Source organism: Plectropomus leopardus, chromosome 1 (genome assembly GCF_008729295.1).
Source record: "Plectropomus leopardus isolate mb chromosome 1, YSFRI_Pleo_2.0, whole genome shotgun sequence".
NCBI classification, from domain to species: Eukaryota; Metazoa; Chordata; class Actinopteri; order Perciformes; family Serranidae; genus Plectropomus; species Plectropomus leopardus.
The window spans coordinates 833,607-851,559 of NC_056463.1; the positions used below are offsets into that span (position 1 = coordinate 833,607).

Genomic DNA, 17,953 nt, shown 5'->3' on the forward strand with positions numbered 1-17,953 from the left:
TTTAAACCAGCTTTTTAGAATAACCTAAATCTTCAATTACAGTAATATCTCTATAAGGATGTGAATTCCCCTAAATTAGGATATATTAATGTAAAAAAACAATTTAGAAAAATTAAAAATGTTGTTTTAAAATACTTTTTTTGAAAGCACACGTGCAAAGGTGATGAAAGAAGCATATTCATAACTTCTGTATTTCTTGAGTAAGTTAAAAACCAAACAATAAAACAGAGTTTATCACAAACCTGTTGTAGAAATATCGTCACCCCTGTTGAAGTCAGACTCTTCTTCGGTGGTGTGTTTTGGCTCAGCTGAGCTCCAGGATGTGAGTGTAAAGTCCCGGTGAGCAGCAGCAGCAGAGGTGGGGATGCTCGGCTGAGTGCAGAGGACTGAGACTGAGTCCAGGTCTGACTGTCAAACCTCAGGAGGGAAACGCCGCCGTCAAGCTGCACACACTGCAGGAAGAGGGCCTTTCAGAATAAAAGCAGAGAGCGGCCTCAGACAGAGGAGGTGCAGTTAATCACAGTGCTGCTGCTGAAAGAAGAGATGTTCACATGATGTGGAAAAGTCAGAAAACTCATCTCTTTTGGAAGCTGGGAATTCAACGTTGTTTGTGAAACATCGAGCATCCCATAATTCAATTCGCTGTAAATGTTAAAGATCATGTATTGATATAGAGCATACGGGGTGCCAATCCTAAAGTTGTGCACTCTCAAAGTAACAGAAACTTTTTTCCACAATTTGCACTAAAACATAATTTAAAAGAATTTTGATTTTTTAAAAGTCACTTTTTAAATTAACATTTAGAACATTTTTTGCAAACTTTTGCAAAATTTATTCATTTGTGAAAAATATGTTAAAGATATTGTCAAATAAAAATGTTTATATTGCTGATGTTTTCATTGCTGAATCTAAATGTTAAATCTAAATGTTCACTCTTTATGTTATACATTTGGATATACCATTTATATTTAACATATGACATTTGACATTTAGATATAACATATAACATTTAGATATAACATTTAAAATTCATATTAACATATAACATTTAACATTTAAAATTCATATTTAACATATAACATTTAGATATAACATTTAACATTCATGTTTAACATATAAAAAATAAAAAATAAAAAATTTAAAAAAGCAGAAGGAAAAAATAGGTTCATTAAATCAATTAGGATTGCAAAATAATATATGAAAAAAAAACAGTTTTACAGTGAAAAATATTTTTAACATATTTTACAAATCCAAAATTTTTCTTCATTAAGAGATGTTTTGTCATCTCCCATGCTCTCTCTGATAACAAGGTAATATAATTAGATCTTTATTTCAAACATGGCAAAAAAAAAAATCAAAAAATGTAATTTTGTTTCATGTGTAAATAGATAACCAACTTAATCTTTGTGCATCATCCAAAACTACTAAACAAAAATGTGTGTAGTTCCATAAAAAAATGGAACTGTATGAGGGATTGCTGCTTTTTCTTTTAATCATTTTAATTATTTTGATTTATTAAATGTATTAAAACTTTACTTTGAATTTTAATTTTTCATTATATTTCCTGAAATCACAATTACTTTGTTTATTTAACAGAACGTCTGTTTCCCTCCTGCAGAAGTTCTCCTTTCAGCTTTTTCTGGCGTCATGTCTCCGGTCTTGTTCATGAGTCTTTGCACAAAACCTGCCCTTATATGGTGTTTAGGGGGCGTTACCTGAGCTGACAAGTGACCTATGATCAGTGCGATTCATCATTGAGCTCACCTGGTCAGAGCAGATTTGGATTGTTAAGAGTGTTTGGTGCATCTGGAGTTGACTTTTTCTTACAAGAAAATTAAGGTAAAAAATAAGAGAATGTTGCTGCATGAGGCCCAATAATCAGCTCCTGAAACACGTCGGCCTCACCTCTTTAACTTCTCTCCGCCTGCTCACTTAGTGAAGACAGAGCCGCTCTTTCAGTCGCTGAGAGTTCGAGCAACATGTGCAATCACAACGTGTTCTCACGCCTAAAAAATGAACCGCACTTAACTCATAATAGCAGGTGGAGTTTAAGTGGGACCTAATGACAGTAATGCTCCATTTCCACACAGCAGCATTAATGCCACTTCAGTTTTTATGCCCTGATGTTGCAAGAGTCATTTCCTCCTCCACCTTTTGTGCTTTTTTTAGTGAAGTATAAATCACCCGGGAGGATTCAGTCTGATTATTTTAATATTCTCTTATTTCTGTCCATGTTAAAGCCTGCACTTATTGGAAAAAGTCAAACAAGGTCGGCAGCAGCAGCCCTGGGACCTGATTTGCCCTACAGGCTGGATAAAGAGGTGGTTTTTGTGAAGGTAGCCTGGAGGTTTTGGGCAGGAGGTGATCTTTACTCCCTGAGGAGAAAAACTCTGTTGATGTTGGACAGTTTAGACGTCAGGTTTAGTGTTTGTGTGTCCTTGGAGCACATAGAGGGGAAAATAGATGAGCATATTCTTAGATTCAGCCCTTGGTTGTCCATATAAACCCTCAGAGGGTGAAGGGATGCAGGGAAGGGGAGAATAATGGAGATTTGGACTCGTTCTGGCTGGATTTAAATCTGAATAGTGTTGAGTAACTGAAGCACCTGGACCAGGCGAGGAGGAGGAGAGACTCTGAGCTCTCTGCTCCTGGACGGTGAAATTGTGTCTGCATTTGTGTCACATTTCCTCTGCAATGTTTAGATTTTTCCACATTTAGAATATTTGTTCAGAGATTTTGGGTCGAGGTGTTGCTATAAACTGAGCTATTTATACTAGGGCGACTAAATTATCCGCCTCATCAACAAAGCAGAAGTGTTTTGCTGTGTCGTAACAGCAAACTTTAAATTATTTCTTATTTAAACGTATTTCTTGAGGTGGATTCTTTTTGTTTCTGTTGTTGTTTTTGTCTTCATAAAGACTTGCTTCACAGGTGGAGGTGAGGTCACCCACAGTGATGGATCCATGACAGAGTTTCGGTTTAGTCCTCGGGGATCTGCAGACATTTCTTTATTTATAAGCTCCTTTCACAGCAAAGGCCACTTTCTGTTCAGGGCTGCAGCGCGACATGAGGAGAACAGTAACAAACACTGCAGGTTGTTGTTTGCTTTTGCTGTCTTGAGTGAAGAGGTTTTTTCACGGCATTTTTGTTTTTAGACGAATATTTGAGATTTTGTTGACTGGATGGAGAGTTTCTTAGAGCACATGATCTGAAGCTGGAGCTGTTTTAGAAACAGTTCGGTGTTTGCAGAACCGACCGTCCTCCGCGTGTGAAAAAGGAGTCAGTGAAATCATCTCAGTAATCAACTCAACTTGTGTATTACTACTTTGAGGGGGCGGTAGTACTTTTCATGCATTCATAATGACATTTAGACACTGATTTGAGCCCCATGCTTATAGCCAAAAGAAACTGTCTGCCGTCGTCGTCGACAATTAACAGTTGTCACGTCTTAACAACTGTTAATTGTTTCAGTTTGGGTTGGAGATTGGTGGCAGACCTGTTTTTGATTTCTAAGACTTTTTTAGTTGAGGGGGATGAGCTGGGTCCAACAGTACATTGCTAAGTTATCTGTCTGGTGCATTTTGCACGGCGTTTTCAGACGCTCTTGCACAGGTGCAGTGAGAAAAAAGACTCGTGGCTCTGCTTCAACTGTGTGAGCGTCTGCATCCGCCGACCAAAATTTCTGACATGTCAGAAATTCCTCCGACCGTCTGACGGACGCTTGCCAGCAGACGTACACTGCACGGTTAAATGGAAAATGGACTGCACTTGTATGGCATTTTTGTAGTCTTTTAACCACTCGACGTGCTTTCGTACTACATGTCACGTTCACACACATTCACACACTGGTGGCCAAGGCTACTGTGCAAGGTGCCACCTGCTACTTAGTAAACATTCACGCGCACTCACACGCCAGTGACGCAGCATCGGGAGAAATTTGGGGTTCAGTATCTTGCCCAGGGATACGTCGACATGTTGCCTGGAGGATTGGGGTATCAAACCGTTGGTCTTCCGGTTAGCGGTTGACTCGCTCTACCTTTGAGCCACAGCCGCCTGACGAAGCTTCAGTTCAGCCCAACTCTAAAATGAGTCGTGCAAAAATCAGAGAGTTGAAGTCATACAGTGTACGATTGGCTTTGGAGGTGTTCGTAAAGATTTTAAAAGTTTGGACAGAGAAAGGCGAGCGGTTCTGATTCCTGTCTTTACGCTGAGCTAAGCTCTCCACATCCTGACATGAGCTCTGCTCTTCATGTACAAACTCGTGAAATCGTTTCACCTGGCATTTTGTGTCAGTGTTCATTGTTTTGTCGGGGGGCGGGGGCGGGGTACGGAGGGGGATTTTCCGAGCCGATGGACTGTAACTTCCATTCAAACTTCCTTGCAGTCGGGAAGTCTGCTCCGAGCTGCTGAAAGGATTTTGTCAGAAACCTCTCAGGAGGACATTTGTTGAAAGCGGAGTGTGTTTATTTTTCTTGCCTTGTCCGTATGAATGGCCGCTGTGTGCAGATCTCTGCAGAACAGAACCGAGTCTGCAGCCTCAGCTCGTACACGAGGTCAGAAACAAGCTGCTGACTCCTGCCGCACGTGAGACGCTCTCAGTGTCTACAACATGTCTCCTGTGTGAGACATACCGAACTGGACAAATAAAAACAGGTCAAACCTGCTGCAGGGTGTTGGTTTTGGAAAAAGCTTCTTAAATGGATCACAGTTAAGAGGAAAAACACTTGTGCAGATTGAGTTTGACCGAGCAGATTTTAGCCCACAGGACAAAAAACGAAGCGGTAGAAATGTTGGATCAGTGCAGCTGTTTTTACGCCTCTGCGTCGGCGATAACAGCCTGTCTCATTCTCGTAAACTCAATAACTCAAGAACCCCTAAAGGAAATTTCTTCAAATTAAGCAAACACGTCTACGTGTACTCAAGGATGAACTGACTAGATTTTAGTGGTCAAAGGTCAAAGTCCCTTTGACCTCGTCTCTCTTATTCTTGTGAACGTAATATCTCAAGAACACCTTGAGGGAATTTATTCAAATTTGACACAAACATTCGAGCGGACTCAAGGATGAACTGACTAAACTTGGGTGGTCAAACGTCTGCAGTGACCTTGCATTGCATGTCTTTTAATCTTTCCTTGCATGTCTAAAAGGATATAATGATGAAGTCTTATCTCAGAAAAAGAAGAGGGGACATTTGGTCACATATTTATTTAGTTAGTTAGTTTATTTGACAGGGACAATGCAAACTAACATCGTACCTCTACCAAAAACTGCAGTAACTGATGTTTCACACATAGATGTCCCTAGTTGGGCCTTTAGTTGTAAATAAATCTAAATATCTCTTCTATCTGTTTGGTTGGTAGCATGTTTCACATTTTAGAGCCTTTTATGGAAAAGGTCGACTTACCCGAGGAGCGCTTTCAATGTGCAGTGTTACAGCTCCTACCACTGTTTTGCCTGCTGATACATTTGTTTAAAATATCCCGTGATGAATTATAAAGGCATTTGTAGACTGAACTGGTGACACTAATCTGTGTTTTCACAGACATGGCTGGAAACTTTAACTTGACTTCTGTGCTGTATTTTATTGTTCTATAGGGATGACATTAAAGTAGCATGACCACAGTTATGGGAAAAGAGGAAACCACCTTTTATCATGTTGGTTTTGAAGCATTGACACGTGAAAGTCCCTGAGGTACAGTTACAGTTCGTCCACGACACGCCTGAGCTCGCGTCTTTACTTGTTGGTGCATGTCGAATTTTCTCTGTTACAATGAGAGTGAGTAATAAATAAATCTGCGGGCCGGTTCTCCGTGTTTCTGACAGGACATTCCTTCCTCTCCACAGAGAACAGAGCAGACGTTCTTCTCTGCGAGCAGAGCTGGAAAACACAGCTGATAAAAGACGCGTCCACCGGCAGCCGGGCCGCTGCGTTCACCCCACACCCCGAGTCATTAACCGCCGCGCTGTGACACGTGCTTCACCCTCTGAAAGAAGTCTTACATGTTTTATGTGGCGCTCTGACACCAAACACACCACGCTGGGTCAAACAGGACGTGTTCACTTGTAGCGTTAAACTAACTTAAAGCCACTGTAGCTCCTTGATAAACACAGTTTCTTGAGTAACTGTTATAATTTACACCCTCTGTGGGCAGCTGTGTTTGCAGAGGCAAAAATAATCTCGTGCTTCATCCTCTGCTGGCTGTAGACATGAATATCTGTGATACAGAAAAGCAGAAATGCTTAATGATGTGAAGTTTAAGGCAGCTTTGTGTGAAGAACATATATATTTAGGATAAAGGTGCAGCTCATATACAAAATCTAATCTACAAGTCTATATCAGCTTGTGTAGAGGCTGAAAATAAATGTTCAGATTCTGCATGTTTTTGTCTCAGTAAATCTGATGTGACTGTGCAGGTGTTGCTGCTCACATATCAGATGTTAGACATCAGAACAAATATGAAAAGTGATTTATATGCATTTCTACCCTGCTGACATTAAGTGGAAATAAAGGAGTTTTTGAGAAATGTCAGTTTCTCTGCTGCCATATTCACACCCAGCCCAGCCTCCAGAATAAATGTTGGTGCTGTACATTTCTGCAAACCAACGATACGTTACATTTGTACGTTATTATGTAGTGCAGCGGTCAGCGACCTTGGGCGTGCAATTTATTAACCAATGGCAAACAATAAGTGTGACACAAAGTGAAAACATTGGCATGGATGTGAACATTTGGCATTTGTAATTTGACTGTAAGGGAGGAGCTCTGCTGCTTCAAACTAATGTCTCAAACAACAAATACTGAGGACGAGTTTTACAGAGAAATCTGAGGGGCGAGGGTTTAACGTTATATTGAAAACTCATTAACAAGAACATTTAAAAAACTTCATATAATAAAGATTTGTCAGCCCCTGATGTTTGCAGCTTTATGTTTAGACATTGCTGTGGTTAATGTGGTTACGTTGAGGGACAAAACTATCTCGTCACGGCTACGACAATATCATGTTTTGGCTTAAAACATCCAGTTAAGATAAGATGATACTTTATTGTCCTTTTGATCGCAAAATAAGAAATGTGTCAGCCAGCGTGGCTCATTAATGTGTTAATAGTTTTTAAGATTTATAGTGTTATACCTGTTGGTACTGGTCTTTTCACCAGATTAATCCTCTAACATCGAGACTCTTGTGGACTGGTTTACACACGCTCTTGTTAAGCACTCACTTGACCTTTATGTGGAAATTTCCACGTGCCGCACCTTAACCTACGAGCTGATGGTTGCCTCATCCACATGGCTGCGTCCACATTTATCAGTTACAGGAACACCCAGGTCCTGCAGAGACCAGAGACCAGAGACTGGAGCTGCATTCATAATGAGCCTCCTTGTCCCAGTCTGACCTGCTGTAAGTCTCACAGAGTGGAAGTTTGGGCAAATGGAAGCCATATGAGGGCGGAGGGCAGCAGAGGGCCTCCTCACAGAGGCTCTTTGTGAGCGGAGCGGCAGGTACAGAGGGAGCGCTTCAGATAAACTGACCGAAAATCTGACGACAGCAGCAGGGACACTCGGCCGTCTTTGCCTGGGGGCCACTTTTATAAAAACATATAGGCCCCTGGCCTCCTATAAAAACAGGAGGCCAGGGGCCATACATGCTTCTAGGATTTTAAGACATTTTTAGGATTTTCTAAAGACTTAGGACAATTAATTTGATTTTAAGGACGTTTTTAGGATTTTTGGATATTTTTGTTGATTTTAGGATATTTATAAGGATTTTAGCATATTTCTAGGATTTTAGGACCTTTCTAGGGTTTATGGACATTTTTATGATTTTAGGACATTTCTAAGATTTTAGCATGTTTCCGGATTTTAGGACATTTGGGGATTTTAGAATGTTACTAGGATTTTAGGAGGTCTCGAGGATTTTTGGATGTTTTTAGGACTTAGGACATTTCATTTGATTTTAAGGCCATTTCTAGGATTTGGAACATTTTGCAGTTTAAGTCATATCTAGGATTTTTTTTTTAGGATTTTCTAAGGTTTCAATGATTTTAGGGTTTTAGGATTTTATTATGCTTTTAGGACTTTTCATTTGATTTTAAGGACATTTCTATGATTTTAGGACATTTCTGTGATTTTAGGACATTTCTGTGATTTTAGGACATTTCTGTGATTTTAGGACATTTCTAGGATTTCAGCACGGACATTTTTTAAGATTTTAGCAAATTTGTACATTTTAGGACATTTGTTAGAATTTTTGAACATTTTAAGGATTTTAGGACATTTTTAGGATTTTAGGACATATAAAAGATTTTAACATGTTTCTAGGATTTTAGGACATTTTTAGGATTCTAGAAGATTTCTAAGATTTTAGCATGCATCTGGGATTTTAGGACATTTCTAGGATTTTAGTACTTTTGTTTATGATTTAAGGACATTGGAGTCTCAGCTACTACCTCTGTCGGGGGGTGTGGGGGATCCTGCACTGGCTCTTTTTTTGATAAATAAGCTCTATTTTGATTGATTTTGATTTGCTGTTTTATGCCTTCTGGCACCTTATGTACACTAAAAGCACAAAGACAATTCACAGTGTGAATCACCATTAGAAAACGGTTGGGAGGGGCACCTGGCACCGTAACAGGGGCCAGATTTGGCTTTAAGTTGAGTATCACGACTCTGTTGGGAGTACATACAAGCTGAGTGATGTAACACAAACACAATATTTGAGTTTTGGTGTAAACTGTAGTTTTTTCAGATGTTTAAATCGTATGCCAACAGGGAAAAGGTATTTTGAAATCTATATTTACAATATCTGTAGAAGTGAGAGCATGCTCTCTTCTCCATGTCCAGGTTATAGTGGAGACTTGTTTTGCGCTCTGCTGTTTACAAAACGCTCTCTTCATCGTGGCCCGCTTTGACCCTGCAGCGTTCAGAGCAGCAGCAGCAGCTGGCCTGCACACAGGTATGTGTCGGTCAGGGTGGCCCGGTGGCCAAACAGACTCTGGTCTGAAGCTCAGAGACACGCTGACGTCAATGTGTACTCGTACATCAGCTGCAGCAGGCGGGCGCTGGGCGGTTTGCTCCTCTGACTCTATTGACGGAGGGCAGGGTCACCTTTTAGAAAACGCTGAGTTTGAGGAGGAGACCCGACCACAAACTTCCTGTTGTTGGATTTATGCAACACAGTACAATCATTGAAGTGCACCAGCAGCAGTAATAGTAATGGTTACTGTCGTGCTCCTAATGGCTTGTGGATAATGCTGAAACACAGTGGTGAAAGAAGTGAGCCCATTCAGATCTTCATTTAAGTAAAAGTATCAAAAAGTATTATCATTAAAATTCACTTAACATACCAAACGTATAAGGTAGGAGAAATTAATTAATCTAGTAAACACACACACACACACACACACACACACATTATTTTTTCTCTGCAATATATTATGAGATAGCATTAAACATACATTTTAAATTGATAAAGATTTAAGATATAAGTAAAAAATTAAGAACATAAATATAGTATGTACATAAAGTAATCTAATGTGATCTAATGTATTTTAATGACACTAGCAGCACACACACACACACACACACACACACATATATATATATATATATATATATATATAAAATTATCAGATAGCATTTAACGTGAGATATAAAATGATAAATATCAAGCTTATATGTAACATATATAGTATATGTAAATGACTATTCTGAACATAAAGTAATTGAATATTTAATTATTTAATATGAGGATCTTGTTGTGTTTGTGTTGTGTATATAAAAATGATTTAAATGAATTAAAGTAATTGATTTTATTTAACATTTAAAAGGAAATATATTTGTGTGTGTGTGTGTGTGTTTGTCGGTGTATATATATATGATTTTTTTTTTTTTTATATACATATAAATAATATTTATTTATTTATTTATTTATCAGAGAGCATTTGACACGGCCTCTAAAATTGATAAAGAATATAAATAAATATATATATATATATTCATATTTTACACACACACACACACACACACACACACACACACACACACACACACACACATATAAAAATGTATGTATTTCTTTATATTCTTTAGCAATTTTAGAGGTCATGTCAAATGCTCTCTGATAAAAAAAAAATTAAAAAATTATTAAAAATTAATAATCATTAAAAATAACTATAAAAGTAAATATAAATATATTCTGCTCATGTTAAAAAAAAAGATATGAGGTATTAGTTTTATGGAGACAGAGATATTACTGTGTAACAGGAATGACCAGTTTGTTGTTGTTGTTGTTGTTGTCTCAGTTTTGGCGCCAGAGGACGCTGTTTACATTCTGCTCATACGTTCTCTCTTTTGCACGCGAGCTCACTTTAGTCGCTGCTTATTGGCTCGTGTGGTTTTCGTTGTCCCGCCTTCTTAAATCGTCCTCTTCTCTCATTGCTGTGTTTGAGAAGTCGCTCAGCAGTGCGTCAAACTGTAAAAAAATTAAGATTGGTTTCACATGCAAACTGTCAGCAGTGAAGGAGCTGGAGGCAGCGACACAAACCCCGCAGACACACCGTGAGTTCACCTTTTAATGTCGCGGAAATATCTCCGGCACGACCGCAGCCTGAAGCGGTAACGTTAATAATCGCACCGACGTTTGGTTATTGATTCAAATTCCGTCAAAACGGCAGCAGACGTTTGTTTTTTCATTGAGCCGTTAGCTCGATGCTAATACAAGCTAATATTAGCTAAATGTGTTTAACGCTGCAAACGACAGCTAACGACAAAATAACGTCGTTGCTGAGGTTTGGTAGCTGTGTTTGGGATTCGTTTTATGTTTTATATTTTTATCAGCATTTTTTTTTTTTTTTTTGGTCGACGTAAAATGAAATTGCACGTCTTCCTTTCTAGCATCCATTTGCGGTTTTACGGTTTTACATAATGGACTCTGTCTGTGGTTTACTTATTTTTTAACATTAACCACGCCTGCTGTCTGCCTTCATATTTTAAATGCAGTTTAACACAATTCTTTGTGTCCTAAATTCATACAATAATTTTAACCCTGTTAGGCCTCTTATTATTGAAGGATCAGGTGCAGCTGAAATATTTGTATTTCCCCTCAGGTAATTTGTGTACCTGAGGTGTGTTTGGACAAGCCCACATATTTTAAATTAATCAGAAGTCCTGTTAGGAAATGCTCATATTAGAGCCCAATCAATACTGGATTATTAGGGAATAATAAATTCCGATATTAATATATTATAAAACTTAAAATAAAAGCCTAGTCCCATTTAGATGCACAGTCACTTTTATAAAATTGTGGAGACACAGTTTGATAAAAAAAAACAGTCTCTATTTGAGTCTTGGTCTGGTGATATTCAGTTAATTTTTAAAGATAAGATAATGTTTATGGATATAAAAGTAAAAACGCAACATAAAGCAGATACAGACAATGACAAGACAGTTAAATTAACAATATAGAAATGTAAAGATAATCAGGACATCGAATCGAAAAAAACGAACACGGCACCATCCACGGGAGGTAAAAAAGGAGCTGATTTGTTTCTGCAATGTCACATTTTTTAAACAAGAAAGCAAATCAGCTGATAAATCTATAATAGATATTAGCATTACTTGCAACCCTAAACATGTGTTTTGAATGATATTTAATTTTCTTTTCATTATGCATGAGTCCTCATACTTGTACACACTGCAGACTGTTAACACAGTTTTCTTACAGTTTTCTGTGCACGAAAAGGAGAAAAGTTCTCGTTAAATCTGAAAAACAGAGTAGAAAATTAGATATTGGTTTCAGCCATTAAAAAGAAAAAAAAATCTTTTTTTTCACATTCATCATCATGTGTTTTTTTAATGATCGCATATAAAATTAATTAATGAATCAAAAATTGTAAAGATGGTGTCATTTGTGGGAGGAACTTTCACTTTGTTAAACCTCAGGAAGCTACTTTTATTTATTCATTTTTTCTTTAAATTTTCACTGAAAAGTTGCTGTTTATGATGAAAGTCTCAATTTTCGTGAATATTTGCTGAAGGCATTTAAGCAAAGTTTTATGTTGCAGTTTGTTATATTCCATATTCTAAACATTGACAAACATTTTTTTATTGTTAATGCATTTTGGTTCCTTATATCAGTTATCACCCTTTATTAATTACCAATAATCAGTATGGGCCCTGAAAAACCAAAATAGGTCGACCCCTAGAATATATTGCCCACACACCCACTTCAGTCTGCTCAGGTGGCAATGTGGCAAATTTATCCGTCAGGTAAAAAAAAAATTGAAACTCTGTCTCCTTAATAAAGCTAATAAGACTTGTGTGGTGCCCATGAATAAGATTTTAAAAACTCAGGATCCATTGATCATCGGGTTGTTAAGGCTGCAGCAGATCCTGGCAGAGCGCTCTGCAGGAGCCGTCTGCCACAGCAGGAAGTCCTCCGTCATCTGGTTCAAGGTGAGAGGTTGAGGTTGCAGTTTGTGAAGCAAGAGGAGCAGAAATTGAGGAAAAGGGAACTGTTTTTCTGAACAGAAAGTGTTGCAATAGAGATCCAGAAAACTCCGGCAGTGATTTATATTATCAATGAGAAGTCAGAGGAAAGAGAAGAAGCTGGACCAGAGTTGAATTGTGCTCATGTAGCCTTTGCTGCATCGTTGAACTTCAGTAAATTTCCAGCTGTGAATTTACTATCAGCTTTTATAGAAACCATTGCATGCATTTACTGACCAGCTGCAAACTTCACCTTAATTGCCCTCAGAACTGCAATACATAGATAATCCTTTTAAAAAAAAAAAAACATTTAGTCCCACTTCAGGGAAATTTGCAGTATTATAGCAGCAAATCAATGCAAGGAATTTACAAGATAAATAAAGAATAACACAAATCGTATCAAAGAGACATAAAACTTAACAGTTTTTTTTTTCACACAGATGCACATGCATAATTGCACATTGTGTTAATTTAACATGCACATTATGTATTGATTATTTGTTTCAGTCTGTTTACAAAAAAAAAACAGCCGTTTTGATAATCGCCTAATTTTTATAGTTATTAAGTATTTTTTTCAAGCAAAAAACATTAAAATATTTTCCGGGTCCAGCTTCTCAGAAAGATTTGCCATTTTCTTTTTAGTTTTTAAATATTACTTAAAATATGATATATTTTTGTTTGGGGACATTTAAAAGCGTCTCCCTAAGCTCTGCAGAACATTGGTGGACTTTTTGAGTATTTTTCTGAAATTACTTATAAACTGTATAAACAGTAAATTGATTATAAAGGGAATAACAGGCAGATAAATTAATTATGAAACATTAAGTGGCTTTTATGCTGTAAATTCAGTTGAATGTTGTTCCCCAATGACTGACATTATTAACCCTTTGAAACCTGGTTTGACATCAGTTTTTTTTAGTTTGCATTCAGATGCTTTTCATAAATTATTTGCCCTGTTCAACTATGTTTTTTTAAAAAATTTTTTTATTTTTTTCGAAAACATGGGCGGAAAGACAATTACCAACTTTGTCAGAAATCTTCCACAAACAAACAAAGAAATGAGTGAAAGGTGAGAAGAAAATTTCACAAAAAAAATCCCAAAAAAAAATTTAAAAGGGGTGAGGATTATGAGAAAATTCTCCAAAAAGGGGGAAAAACTATATTTATAATACAATAAATTTTTAATTTAATTTAAAAAAATTATGTTACAAAAAAAATTCCTGAAATGTAAAAAATTTAAATCTATGACATGAATAAGTTTCCTGGATTTTTTAGTCTTTTTTTTTTTTTATTTTTCATTTTTTCTAATAATTTTCTTGTAACTTTTTTACCTTTTTTTCATGCATTGTTTTTTGTCTGTTGCTTGTGTCCTTGTTTTTGAAATAAATCAAAAAAAAACCAAATTTGCTCAGGTTTCAGGGTTTTAAAAATCAAGACTATTGTGTTAAAAAATAGGGCATTTTTTTTTTGATCACAGTTTGAAAACATGGTATGTGTTTCCAAACTTCTTAAAAAACAACACAGTTGATGGGGATACAGTGTTTTCACCCCACAAGCTGTACGCAGCATGAAACTGTAGAATGTAAACTTCACCCCCGGTCTGCCTAAACCCCAAAGTCCCATAAAAAATAAAGAGGACATGACCTCAGCGTCCTCAGCAGGAGCTGCGGCCTTGCTCGCAGCCGTTGAGTAAGTTTTGCAGGTGCAATAGAAGAAGATTTAACTGTTGTGCTCAAGCTTTGAAACACAAATCCACTTAGGCATGGCAAAAGTTTATAAATAAATCAACTCTGTGCCAAAAATGGGCGTTAAGAATGAATTTTGTGTGTGTGCACCAGGCAACAGGTAAATACTGATGACACACACACCACTTATTTCTAATTACCTTTGCCTTAATGCATGTGCACAGATGTGACCAACATCAGGCACGATACTGAAGCAATAAATGGAAAGATAACGTCCTCACTTAAAACATTTGTCAGTCCTTACCGTCCTCTGCATATCTTTTTTTTCCCCCTTTTTTAATGACACTTTGCCAGAAACATTTAATAGGTTTGTAGCGTCTATCTTGACCTACTTTTTAACCTCTCAGCTGAGTGTGAGAGGAGACGTGCTTCATTAAGGTGACCCGGCAGAATTCCCAGTTGGGTGATGTTTCCCGTCTAATCAATGATGCACATTTACAAACAAACTTTTTTTCATTTTTAAAAGCGGGGGTGATGATGTGATGGCTGTCTTTATGATGCGTGAGCGAAAAAAAACCCATGCATGATTATGCCACCTGTAAACACCCGTGCCCCTCATGTGCTTTACCAGCCATGCAAACCTGCGCTGCCACCCGTGACAAATATTATTTACACAGTAAGTATTTACCAGAAAAATTTGTTGAAAACAGCAGTGCTATTAAAAAAAAAAAAAGATCTTTCTGTCTCCCAGTTTCAGAATTAATCATGTGCTTTTGAGGAGATTTAAAAATTCTGACATTGATGTATATATATATGTGTATCAAGATTTTGCCTAAAAAAATATTGCAATATGATTTTCAGCTCATATAGCCCAGCCCTAATTTGGAGCTCCTCTAGGCTGCTTATGCTAATATTGGTATTTTCCACTGCAAACACTCAGCTGTGACCCCTGAGTGACTGTGCCTGGTGCTGAAGCGGTTTGTTGTTCAGATTTCTTGCAGCGTGCCAGAGTGTAATGAGATGTTGTTTGTCTGCAGTGTGACGTGTGGTCCGCTGCCCGTCTTGTCTCCATGGCTGGCTAATGTTTAGTGGAGATGGAAATGCAGATCAGATCAGAGCTGATGGCCTCGCTGTTTTTCTGCAGCAGACTGCAGCGTCAGGGTTAAATGTGTAACAGCAGAGTAAGTGCTGGAGGTAATTTCTGCTCAGGCACGCCGCTATTTCTGCTTTGAGTGATGGTATTCTTTTTTTAGTGAAAATTACCAGTTTAGAATAATGACATGATTGCACTGAAACCCTTTTATTCATTTAGATTTAATTAGTGGTTTAATTCATTTGCTGCAATTTTTTTACACACAAACCAGCTGATAAGACCAATTCAAATACAATATTCAGAAAAATGCAAAATTTAAGTGAAGACAAAAAAGAGAACAACATTGGGACATTTGTCAAGAATTGATAATAATCCACCAGGTAGTAGTTTGACTAACATTATCTGAAATAGAAGCTGTTTTTTTTAAGGTAAATTTTGTTTGCCAAACATCATATTTTATGTAGATATTTTTATTCACAGAAAGATTTCCCACAAATTTGTTCATGTTTTTATGGCTGTAAGGATTTTAAAGCGTTATCCCAGTCTGGGATATGTCAGTGTGTGAGTGTAGCTGCTGACAGTCTGGGATATGTCAGTGTGTGAGTTGCTGACAGTCTGGGATATGTCAGTGTGTGAGTGTAGCTGCTGACAGTCTGGGATATGTCAGTGTGTGAGTGTAGCTGCTGACAGTCTGGGATATGTCAGTGATCAGCAGCTACATTGACTGTGACAGGTCACCTAGTGGAAATAGCATGTATTTCCTCCATATGCCAAATATGGTCAAAATGACCTCATCAGGTGGAAAATAGTCAAAATGACAAATTCAGAGTCAAAAGCCCAGAATGACACCCAGAAATAATACAAGTCCTGTTTTTCTGCTCTGATGGCTGTGGGATCAAAAATGTCAGTTTGAATGGGTTTCAATGGAGCATTTTTGGACCTGAACAGTCTGAATGTAACTATTTAGTTTCCACAGTGTATTTTAGACTTATTGTAGGAGCTGAGCTGCAAATTCACTGATTACACTCAAATACACAATCTTGCAAAAATTGATGTCATATGCATGAAACACAGCCAAAATTAAAAAAAATGAATGAAAACAGTCCCTAAGGGTTAAATAGAGGCAGTACAAAATGTTATTTTAACACTAAGGCAAAATTGTGTGAATAATGTTGCATGTTTTGTTTTGTTGTAGGACTGTCAGTCTCTTGGATATAAATGGAGGTCAGGACTGTCATGAGATAACTGGAGCTGCAGCCTCTGAGTTGCTAACGACTCTTGGGAAACGCGAGCCCGAAATATGAGATGTGAAATTGCTGAATGAAGAATGAGAAACTCGAGGAACGGCGTCACCGCAGAGGACTGACCAGCTCCACCTTTTTTGTCACATAACCGTCTGAGCGCCCCTCTTTCGCTCTCGTTCTCTTCTCTGCCTCGCACGCTTTCATCCACCGGCACTGCTGTCCAGCCCGGGCAGAGTGGACCCGCCCCTCTCCCCAGGCCTCGTGCCCTCCCATCGGCGGCCCGCTCTGGCGGTGTGTTGGTGTACGATGGCGCGGTGGGACGCTGAGGGCTGCCGCGGGGGACTGTGATTTGTCAGAGCCCAACAGCCCGGGCGAGAGCCGGCGTGGCGCTCCCAGATTCTTCGTGGGTTGCGAGGACGATGAGAGCGAGGTCCTGGAAGATAGCATGAGGACAGACATGGAGCTGTATGAGGACGACGAAGACACAGACTCGGTGGGATGTCAAACTATATAACCTCTTTAGTATAACGTGTTCATCCAGTTAGACGTCTCTCTGGTTACTTTATATGCATCTGCAGGTAGATCTGGTTTGTAGTGTTTAGTGAAAGACATCCTTTCAGTTAAGACACCACAGACAGGACAGAATCAATCAATCAATCAATCAATCAATCAGACTTTATCTGTACAGCACTTTTCATAAAAATGAACTGTAACACAAAGTGCTTCATACAATAAAACAGAAATCCCCCACCCCCCCCACTCCCCCAACACACACACACAAAGTATGTTAATAAAAAACACAAAAAATTGTCCTCATCAAAACCGAGAACTGAGAAACAGCAGAGGAGGCAGCACCAAACTAATAAACAGCAAGATAAAAATGTAAATGAATAAGTAAACAGGGATATAGATATATAAATAACATGATCGTAAGAAAAAAAGTAGATGGGTAAATAAATAAAATACGCAAACTTTAAATATGAGGTAAATGACAAGATAAAAACAAAGTAAATTATGAATAAATATGTTAAAGTAATAAAATGATAAAGAAAAAAGTAAAACAGACTAAGATAGTTAATAAAAAAAAGTTAAATTAAAAGTCAAACTAAGAAGGAAGGTCTTGAGTTTTTAAAAAATATCGACCCCCTCGCTGCGTTCAGGTCTGCAGGCTGTGACACAAACGTGGAAACAAAGATACAAGATAAAGGATAAAAAGATTAAATATAAAAAAGATAAAACATTAAATTGTCCTGGTGCTGATCAAAATGTTAAATATGTAATAGATACCAATAAAAACAATAACTACAAAAACCAAACCTTAAATAAACAATAATCTAAATAAATATAATAATCTAAAAACTGCAAATAAATAAATCATAAATATCGGCCCCCAAATGATCGTGTGGAATTTTGTGCAATTTTCCTACAGCTCGTTCTCTGGTGTGATG

The 17,953-nt window shown here is 37.8% G+C and overlaps 1 protein-coding gene across 1 annotated transcript in view; it reads left to right on the plus strand.

The window, feature by feature from the left end:
• The first annotated feature begins 16,700 nt into the window (after positions 1 to 16,700).
• ppip5k1a (diphosphoinositol pentakisphosphate kinase 1a) overlaps positions 16,701 to 17,953 on the plus strand; it is a 46,867-nt gene continuing 45,614 nt past the window's right edge. Inside the window, 1 exon segment of the mRNA XM_042490139.1 lies at positions 16,701 to 16,998. Within this exon segment, the coding sequence (XP_042346073.1) occupies positions 16,951 to 16,998 (48 nt within the window). The 5' untranslated portion in view covers positions 16,701 to 16,950.